General features: G+C 34.6%; 1 protein-coding gene across 4 annotated transcripts; it reads left to right on the top strand.

The window, feature by feature from the left end:
* The first annotated feature begins 639 nt into the window (after positions 1-639).
* On the top strand, positions 640-9,837 carry LOC115714321 (auxin response factor 1). Of its 4 annotated transcripts, none has more exons than XM_030642979.2 (16): positions 665-904; positions 1,583-1,697; positions 1,793-1,885; positions 2,487-2,590; positions 3,795-3,890; positions 3,999-4,055; positions 4,236-4,388; positions 4,606-4,690; positions 5,186-5,276; positions 5,384-5,548; positions 6,204-6,323; positions 6,393-6,468; positions 7,623-7,788; positions 7,862-8,361; positions 8,560-8,750; positions 9,213-9,837. In XM_030642979.2, the coding sequence occupies exons 3-16, from the start codon at positions 1,840-1,842 to the stop codon at positions 9,379-9,381; spliced, it is 2,019 nt and encodes a 672-aa protein (XP_030498839.2). In that variant the 5' UTR covers positions 665-904; positions 1,583-1,697; positions 1,793-1,839; the 3' UTR covers positions 9,382-9,837. The 4 variants fall into 4 exon arrangements, with proteins under 4 accessions (XP_030498838.2, XP_030498836.2, XP_030498839.2 ...); XM_030642977.2 differs by having other exon boundaries at positions 2,478-2,590; XM_030642978.2 differs by lacking the exon at positions 1,583-1,697 and having other exon boundaries at positions 640-904.
* The last annotated feature ends 573 nt before the right edge of the window (positions 9,838-10,410 follow it).

The following is a 10,410-nucleotide window of genomic DNA, read 5'->3' as shown; positions in this document are numbered from 1 at the left end:
AAATACCTCCTTGTGAATCTCATGTACACAGTCACACAGCTCATAGGTGTCATAGGATAGGGATACAGTGCTTAGAATGTGTGGGGTTGGGTCACCCAAGTTCATACGGTACAACCTTTGATAGAATAAAAGAAAAGGACAGGGTTAATCAGTAATTCCACCTAACAACCAATAATTACAATCTTATCTTTATTACTTTAATATTATCATTAAAAAAATACTTAAACATGGGACAGTCAGTCAGACAGAGGGCAAACCCAATTAACAAATAATAAAATTGTAATTGATACACTTAATTCTAATTATTTTAAAAATAATATTAATTAAAATGAGAAAAAAATGGATTCTTTGAGCGTGGAAAATGGGACAGAAAAGAGAAACTTGTAGGGATTTCACGGTACTCAATGGAACGCTGTTCCTCTTCTGACTTTCTCTCCCTACATTTAGAGCGAAAGTTAAGTGAGTGCGTATTACGCCCCCTTATCTCCCTATTCAGTATCTGATAAAATAATTAATAATTTAATAATTTTTTTGGGCCAGTCTAAACTCTATCTATGTATATTAAAAAGAATTTATTGTTTATTAATAAAATATCTGTAAAAATTAAATATGCAAACTTTTTATTTTTATAAATAAATATATAAAAATAAGACATATATATAGAGAGAGAAAGACAGTGTATGTTTGTATGAAAACAAAAAAAGAAAAGTAAAAAATTAAGGGAAAAAATAAAGGCAGAGAAGGGGTGGTGTCGGCTTCAAACAAACACGACCTTATCATCGTCGTCCTCCTCATCGGATCCCAAAACCCCATACTCTCATAAATCTACCAAATTTTTATCAGACTTAATAATTCTTTTATCAGACTTCTGCTCGGGCGAAACAGCTCACAATTTTATTTTTTGGTAAATCTAAATCATACACTTATGTATATGTTTTTCTTTTCGGAATTTTTGTTTTGTTAATTTTTATGTATTTCTGTTTGTTGAGGGTTTTTGTATTGTTTTTCTTTTTTTTGGGGGGTCTGTATCTTGTGTGCTGTACTGGTGGAAAATCTGTGCGATCTGGTGCTTGAGCTTGAGTGAGGATGGGTTTGGTGAGGAAATGAAATGTTTTATTTTTGAATGATGAAATGTTCTTTTTCTTGAGGAAGGGGAAATGGGTATTTTATTTATTTTATTTTATTTTTAAGGATCCGGTGAAAATCGAAGAATCGAAAGCATTTTATTTGGTGCTTTTTTTTTTTAACCTTTGTTTTAATTTGCTTCTTTGTTTCATGTTTCACTGAATTGTTGTTGGGAGCGCTGAAATTTTATTAATGGGTATTAAACACAGTGATACGGATCGTACATAAAATCGATTGCTATGTTAAATGCGAAATGAATTATATGTGTTTATGGTTTTCTTTTTTTCTTTTTAACAAGACTACGTGTCTTTTGAAAATGAGGGAGTTTTATTTACTTTAGAAGAGAAAGAGTTGATAATTAAACTGAAAAAGGTACAAACTTTACTGCTCAAATTTTGGCGTGAGAGCTTCAAATGCAAACCCTTTTTTATTTTAATTTTTTCTTGCTGCATTTAAGTCACAAAGCAGACTGCACTGACAACACTACAGCAGCTAGAGAAGGCTTTTGCTCTCAGATTCTGTAACCAGTTTTGCATTGATTAAGGGCTGTAATTACTGGTTTGGTTTAGTTGGTGGGAGAATTAATTGGCACTAGTTGGTTTCCTAGCCTCTTTTTATCAAACATTTGTTTTTTCATTTTTTTAACTACTTACTTTATATTGAACAGATTTGAGAGTTTGTTAAAGATTCTGTCATTCTTTGTGGTCGTTTGCTATGGCGTTCCCAGCTTTGAATCCAACCTCCAATGGAAGCCCTCCAGGTTTCAGTTTTTCCTTCACAAGTTATTTCATTGTCGTTAAAATAGTGCAATTCTTTTGTTTGCTTTAAATGCAAATGCTATGTATGCTTGCATTTTTTTTTTTACATTTTGGAAAAGTCAATTTTCTGCAGTATAGCAGATCTTGTATTTTAGGCTTTTGGATAAAAATCAAACTAGCAGATTACAATTAAAGGCTCCAATCTCCATCTACACCCCAATTCCTGTAAATTCTTTCTCATTGAATAATCAATTAGCTACCCAATGTCTAAACTTTATCCATCCATTTTCTATAACTCAATAATGAATTTTTATTCTTTGGACAATCTTTATTTTCTTTAAATTCTAATGATTAATTTTCTGAGGTAAATAGTGAATGAGATGGAAAAGTCAACTTTGCCTAGTACTTTGGTGGGCTGTTTTTCTGCTAGTACTTTTGTAAATACTTAGCTGTTTGTTTGTTCATTATATTTTCTTGTTGGACTTACATCCAGTAAATGGTCATAATTGTTCAATAAAGTACATCGTGCTGCATTTTGCTGTTTCGTTTTTAATCTGAATGTCTTAGTTTAACTCTGTAATTTTTTAATGTTAGTATCCTCAGATGAATTGTACAAGGAATTATGGCATGCATGTGCAGGACCACTCGTCACCCTTCCCCGTGAAGGGCAGCGAGTATATTACTTTCCACAAGGTCATATGGAACAGGTATTTTTAAGCTTCTACTTTCTCCCTTTGTCTCATGCTGAGCATGTGAACTTTCAAAATGTGATCTTCTGGTTGTTCTGAATCTTTTGATTTTCTGGGGTTAACTTTTACTCTATTGTAAAGTTGTTTATTAAAATTTTATCTCTTTATAGCATTCCATTATTTATTATAGCTAATTACAAGTTACAGAACACTTATTTGTTTATTATTATTTACTGGAACCGAGGACCATCATTGATAATATAAATAAGTAGGATCAATTATAAGGGACATTGTGTACCCAAATAAGAGAAAAACAAACGAAATATGAACTCCACTTTCTCACCAAAATCACAATTCATCTTTAGAATCCTTATCATCACCAAGCAAACAAAATAGAATAATATTTTTGGATAATCTAGAAGATATTGTGGAAGGGCGATGAGTGACATGTGTTCGGATATGTAAAACCTTGCACGCCCCAGTTAGGAGACTTAAAAAAAAAGTGAGGAGTTGTTTGCAGCAAAAATGTGTTTTACATTTAGGGGCAAAAAATTATTTCAAAATAATTGTTTATTTACTATTATTGTAATATTTCTTGGATAGAAACATAATTACTTTCTAAATAGAAATGTGACAAGTCAAAGAGAAAGCAGGAAACCGTCCCGTAGTAGAAAGAAAGGAAAGAGGCTTTTTAAAGTGGGGCTAACTATTACCCTCATACTTTTGCATATGCTGAACCAGTTTTTCCCGTTCAAATTTTTGCTTTTAGTTTTAGTGGCATAAGACATCTCTTTACAAAGGACAACTTCTAAGCCATTTACCCAAAAGAATCATACTAAGAGATCACAATTTAACTGTAAATAAGGGCCTTATTTTGAGAACACAAGGTACCCAGTATGATAATCAAGTATCCAATAAGATCTAAATTAATGTCTCAAATGAAAAATTGTACTTAACATCTACCAGAAACACGCATCACGCATGTATATGTATTTGAAGTCCAGAATTTGTTTTTTCGTTCTGTATTATTTAACTTTTTTGAGTCTCTCATGTATGATAATCAAGTATCCAATAAGATCTAAATTAATGTCTCAAATGAAAAATTGTACTTAACATCTATCAGAAACACGCATGGATATGTATTTGAAGTCCAGAATTTGTTTTTCCTCTTTCTGTATTATTTAACTTTTTTGAGTCTCTCATGTATGATTATCCAATGCAGTTGGAAGCATCAATGCATCAGGGTCTGGAGCAGCAAATGCCTTCATTTAATCTACCGTCTAAAATTCTTTGTAAAGTTGTTAATGTTCAACTGAGGGTAAATTATGTCATTCACATTTTATTGTCTCATAATGAATGTTCTCTTCTTTCAAGCACTGGTTGGTGATCATTATTTAATTTTTACTTTTACCTTGTACTCTGGTAGGCTGAAGTAGAAACAGATGAAGTTTATGCGCAAATTACTCTATTACCAGAACAGGATGTGAGCTTTCTTTTCCTTAAAGTTTTTGTAATTCTTTTGAGTTTGAGAGCTGATTTTGGTTATATTTTTGTGCCTAACATGATTTCAGCAGCTTTCAAAGCTAATGCATGATATTTTTGTTTGTCCTTTCACACTCTTTAATCATATTGTTAAAAACTTTTATATATTTTTGTGAATTAGCAAACTGAGTTGACAAGCCCAGACCCTCCACTTCCTGAACCTCCAAGGTGTACGGTGCATTCATTTTGCAAGACACTTACTGCATCTGATACTAGCACTCATGGTGGATTCTCTGTTCTTCGGAGGCATGCAGATGATTGTTTACCACCACTGGTAGCCTCGAAATTTTAATTTTATTTTCATGTTGGATTATAGATTTTTTGGCCTACGTAATTCTGCACATTTTTTCATTCAAACACACTCACACAGAACACATGCGTATTCTTTAGCTTGGAATACACTTTATGTTCTTGCTTTCTTGTGCTGGGAGTTTCTATTGTGTGTATTTTCTTTACTAATTGCATGTGCTATTATTTTGTTATCTTTCCAGGATATGTCTCAACAACCACCATGGCAGGAATTGGTTGCCACTGATCTGCATGGAAATGAATGGCATTTTCGTCATATATTTCGAGGTTGACTATTCTTCTTTGGCTTATGGTAGCAAATATCATTTGGCTGGTCCATATTATATCAAATTTTTTAGCTGGAATATCATTTAAGTTGCATTTAATTCTGTCCTAAGTTATCTTAGTCTGTGGTGCATGCTGCTTATTGTTCCTGGTGTGTTGCCTTTTATTGCTGGATGTTCAGATCTAATTTGCTTTGCACGGGAATTTTTTTTATTAACTGAGTTGCTAGAACACAAATTGGTTGTGGAAAAGTGAGCAACTCCAGAGAAGTAACTGTATTTTTCACGTGGCTTAAAATAGTTTCGGTTCTCTGTCTTCTTCTTCTTTTTTTTTCTCAAGAAGTTTAATCGCTCTATATATTATGTTATGGCACTTTTGCTAATTTTTGTTGTCATGCTAAGTGGAGCTTCCATTGTTTCAACATTTTTCTGCCTTCCTACTGTGATGTTAACAAGTTCCTACATCACGGGGATACTGATATTAAAAGATTGACCACAGGGCAACCTAGACGTCATTTGCTCACTACTGGGTGGAGTGTCTTCGTTAGTTCCAAGAAGTTGGTAGCTGGTGATGCATTTATTTTTTTAAGGCAAGTTCTCTTGCAGAAGTTATGGGAAAAAAACTGTGGATATTCTGTTTTCATTATACCGTTAGAAGATTTCAGTTTAGCTCATATTTTAATTTATTTTTCTCCAGAGGTGAAAATGGAGAGCTGCGTGTTGGAGTTAGGAGACTCATGAGACAACCGAGCAATATGCCGTCTTCTGTGATTTCTAGTCACAGCATGCATCTTGGAGTTCTAGCTACAGCATCTCATGCCATCTCAACTGGAACCCTCTTTTCTGTCTTTTACAAACCAAGGTTTTGTTTCTTTTTTGCTTAGTTGAATGCACAAACATCTGGATAGTTTGTTCTGTATTCATGTGTTTTACTTTCTGTCATGTGTTTATTATTTGGATAAAGGCTTCATTGTAAGTTGGACAAGTTACATGCTGTACTGGATTTTCTGATATTGGTTCCTATAGAAATAGAAATAGAAAAAAAAAAGAAAAAGAAGAGGAAAGGGTAGTGGTTTATTGTGTTTAGTGCAGTTTGTGTGTTATACATTTGGTTAACTTTCGAAGTAAGCTTATACTTCTCACACCTACGAGACGAGGAGTAAGATCTCCTTTTTCTTTCTTTGTTTTTCCCAATATTGTCGAGGCATTTTCAAATCTTCTTCTAAGTTATAATGGAGAAAACAGGGAAAATGTAAAGGGTGTCTAGATTGATGTTGACAATGGCATGAATATGATTAGTGTCAATGAGTTAGATTATGCCCCTGCTTCTTTCCTGTTGTTTTTTCTCAAATTTACATTTTGATTGTTCGTATATTTTCTCTGATAAATTAAAAAATTAATTGCCTATTTGGTTTTTACATCTACATTTTCTTATTGCTCCATTAAGTAATCTTTGGCTGAAATTGCTATTGCTCATTTAAGTAATCTTGGCTGAAATTGCTTCATTTGATTACCAGGACAAGTCGATCTGAGTTTCTTGTAAGTGTCAACAAGTACCTTGAAGCGCACAATCAAAAACTCTCTGTTGGAATGAGGTTTAAGATGAGGTTTGAGGGGGAGGAAGTTCCTGAGAGAAGGTATATTGTCTGACTTTAGATTTCCAAGGATGTGAATTATTGTGTGCTCATATGTTCACTATATTACAGGTTCAGTGGTACAATTGTTGGTGTAGGAGATAATACTTCATCTGGATGGGCACATTCTGAATGGCGGTCGCTTAAGGTGTGCCTCCTTTTCCAATATTTTCTTAATTGATACCCCAGCTTTGTTCAGCATATTAGAATAGTTTGAACTTTTGACTTTCATTTGAAGTATGCCATTTTATCCTTGTTTGAATTGAATTCCTGACATCAATTTGAATCTTCTTATGATCTTACCACCAGATTTTCTGCATAAGCTGGAACAGTTTGTTAAATTTACTAGTATAATTTTGGAAAAATGTAAAGATTTTAGGAACTTCTTGATTTCTCTCGTTGGAGAATAAAAGTGTTTGTGGAGAAGCTGACAAGTAAAGGGATTCTAGCTGTAAGATATCTAATGAATCATTACTGGAATTGAGATCTCATTAAATATATTAAATTTCTGAGAGTTTGTTTTTGTGTATTATATGGATGATCCAATTGGCAAGGACCATGAGTGGGAATTGTTGACCATCTTTCTCCATGGTAACAATTTTTAAATACATAAATAAGGTTGTGTAGCAAGCTTTTAATAGAATTTTCAACTCTCTGTTTGAAGACACAGGAAACAGAAAACAGAGAACAAAATTGAATGTAAACAAGACCTTGGGCCATTTGGCTGGAGAGAAATGGTAGGACTTAATAAAAATAAGCAAAATGGGTTGGAATATATGATATATCTAAGAAAGGACCATTCTTTTGGTTGCTATTTGGTTAAAGAGTGCCTAAAAGTTTTCTTCATTCTTATTTCGTGATATCTTCAATGATGGGTGGGTTTGTTGTAATGCAAAGTTATTCATATCTGTAGTTCTTTTGGTTTCTCTATGGTTTTTAGATATGTGTGTACCTAGCTATATGTGTGAAGCATTAGCTATTTAAAAAGAGATTAGGAGTCCGTATTTTCGACTATACTGATTCAGCTCTTTTTTTAATTTTTTTCAATACGAGTTTACGAGCATTTTGTGTCTTATAAATTAATTTATTTCCCTTGCATGCCTTATTGTGGAGAAAAATGGTAAGGTCTTTGTATTGTTAATGAGTTTCAAATGTGTTTCTCTAATGAAAGCAAAGACTTGACTTCCTGTGAATTAGTTAGTTTCATCAAAAGACTAATTAAATGGCTTTACTTTTGGCTGATTAATAATTTTAATCAAGCCTTCTTCTTTTAGATTAAAGTATTTGTGTAATTATTTTCAGGTTCAATGGGATGAACCATCATCAATAATGCGACCTGAAAGAGTATCTCCATGGGAATTGGAGCCACTTGTGGCAACTCCTCCCCCAACTACTCAACCTACCCAAAGGAACAAGCGTGCAAGGCCTTCTGTTTTACCCCCACCATCCTCAGATCTTTCTGCTCTTGGTAAGCAAAGTTTTTATCTAGCCATCCTTATATTCTGCCATCATATTTGGTTATTCATTTAAAGATTCTTTAGGTACATGGAAATCTCTGGGGGACTCTCCCTCAGCATTCTCATACTGTGACCAACAACGTGGACAAGAACTCTATTCATCACCCAAGTTTAGTTCTGCTTCAAAATCAACCTCTCTTGGTTTTAGTGGGAACAACAACCTTGCTACCATGTCCAGCAACACAATGTACTGGTCCAATCGAGTGGATGCAGTAACTGACTCTTTCTCTATCTACAAAGATTCCGGGGAAAGAAAACAGAACTCTGGGAGTAGCTGCAGGTTGTTTGGTATTCAGCTAGTTCACAACTCCAATTTAGAAGACACTTCACCTGTGCAGGTGGTGGCAATGGCTGGGAGTTTTGGGGATGCTCTTCCAGTTCCCTCCTTGGATGCTGAATCGGAGCACTCTGAACCATCTAATGTTAATCGAGCTGATCATCCTTCTGTGAGTTATGATGCTGAAAAATCGAGTTTGAGATCACCACAGGAGTCGCAAAGTAGGCAAATTAGAAGCTGCACGAAGGTAGTTCTTAATATTTCCACCCTTGGTCTAGAGTCGTGTTTTTCCTTTCCTTTCCCTTCCTTGTGCTTATGCACGCTGTGGGTACTGACATCAATGTTTTAAACAGTCCTATCCACTGAATACTTGGGTCCTTTGCCTGTAAGCCAGTTGTTTCTACTTGGTGTTTGTACTGTCTCACAGAAGTATATTTTTCTATAGGTGCACATGCAAGGGATTGCAGTTGGAAGAGCTGTAGATTTAACAAGATTTGATAGATATGAGGATCTCTTGAAGAAATTGGAGGAGATGTTTGACATTCAGGGTGAACTTTGTGGATCTACTAAGAAATGGCAGGTTGTCTACACTGATGATGAAGATGATATGATGATGGTTGGGGATGATCCATGGCAGTAAGTTTCATTTGACCATGTTTTCTTGATACACAGATGTTTTTACTGGCGCATGATGTTGTCATTTAGATTTTTCTTTTTCCCATTTACTGAAGTGTTGGTTCACAAGTCAACTATTTGAAGTCATAGCTCTTCTGCATGATAGTACATTGGGGTGGGGGTTCCATATTTCCAGCTAATCTTCTGCCACCTGAGTTAATCAGCTGAAATATTATCCTATATTAGATTAGCATTAAATTTCCATTGCTGGTTGAGCACAGGTGCACTTATGCTTTAGAGGTTCACTAGTGTGTGTGTTTAACATCCACATATTATTCTATCTTGCTTATGAAACTTTATATGATTGAAGAACCTTTATTTTGTTTCCAAAGATTGTCTCATGTTTTCTTCTCAATCTCCAACTGGACGTGTCTGTTGTTTTTCTAGCCATGTTTAAATTAATTCTTGGTTTCCCTATTGCAGTGAGTTCTGTAGTATGGTTAGAAAGATTTTTATATATACTACTGAAGAAGTGAAAATGTTGTCTCCCAAGATGAAGCTCCCTGTCAGTAAAGATGTTAAACCTGGAAAGGAATTTGAGTTGGCAGTCAACCCTGATGAACAATCATCAATCGGGGGGCCTGGATGCTGATGGTTTGCGTGTGCCTCGTGATGTAAACTTTATAAAGACAAAGAAACGGAAATCAGGTGGAGCTATGGATTTAACTGGTCATTTTTCAAAATTGTAGGATATTTCTACATGGATGCCTGCTACTTATATAACTGCTTTGCTCACAGTTATCCAATCAGTTTCACACACACTCTTACGGAGGTGCAGATCTCTAATGGATGATGCCATATGGAGAGTGAGTTTTTCTTCAAAGGATTGGGTGTTTTGGATATATATGATCTAGTTTTGCCAAGAGAATCTCTCTAGTGCTTGTCTGCCCGAGCTTCAAATTGGTCACACAAGTTCATTTAAAGCTGTGTATGAAACAGATCAAAGCATAAGCTAGCTGCTCTCGTTTGACATTTTTTTTGTTTGTTTATTGTCAAAGACAAGTTGCATTCCTTTTGTACATAAATATATAGCCTTTCTTGCCCTCTATTCCTGCTGCTGGTTGTGGTTTAACCATTTCTTTTGGAAAGGTTTTTCAATCTACACACGGAGAAGTTTGTAACGACATGCAGTCTGCCATATTTTTGTTAGCTGGGAATTTCAGTCAAATATGCTTGCTTTAGGAACAAGAATGCCCCTTTATTTTTCAATCCAATGTTTTATAGGTGGGATCCTTAAAAAATAAAATATGTATAATTTTTTTCCCTTCCAAAGTATTATAAGCATGATATACATCTGTTGTGGAGAATTTTCTCTTGCTTTATTATCTCCTTACTCGTAGTTGCCCCAGCCCAGTGTTCGCCTGGTGAAGTAAATGCTTTAGCCTTTAGACAATGCCATGCGAAGTTTAAAGTGTTGCACCTGAGAAAGTTTGAGCTGATACGTGAAGGTTTGTTAGAAAATTTGAAGGTTATATCTGAAATTTCATGGTTTTTTGTTAATGTATATTTGGCTTGGAAGAAAGGAAGGCATCCCTGGTTGTTCAGGAAAAAGGAGGGACAGAACTACAGATTAATTTTATATTCATTTTTTGACAAATGTACACATTTTAATTAGATACCT

The sequence above is a fragment of the Cannabis sativa genome, chromosome 4 (assembly GCF_029168945.1).
Source record: "Cannabis sativa cultivar Pink pepper isolate KNU-18-1 chromosome 4, ASM2916894v1, whole genome shotgun sequence".
NCBI classification, from domain to species: Eukaryota; Viridiplantae; Streptophyta; class Magnoliopsida; order Rosales; family Cannabaceae; genus Cannabis; species Cannabis sativa.
Note: the sequence above shows the minus strand (reverse complement) of the source record. Positions and strands in the feature narration are given on the sequence as shown.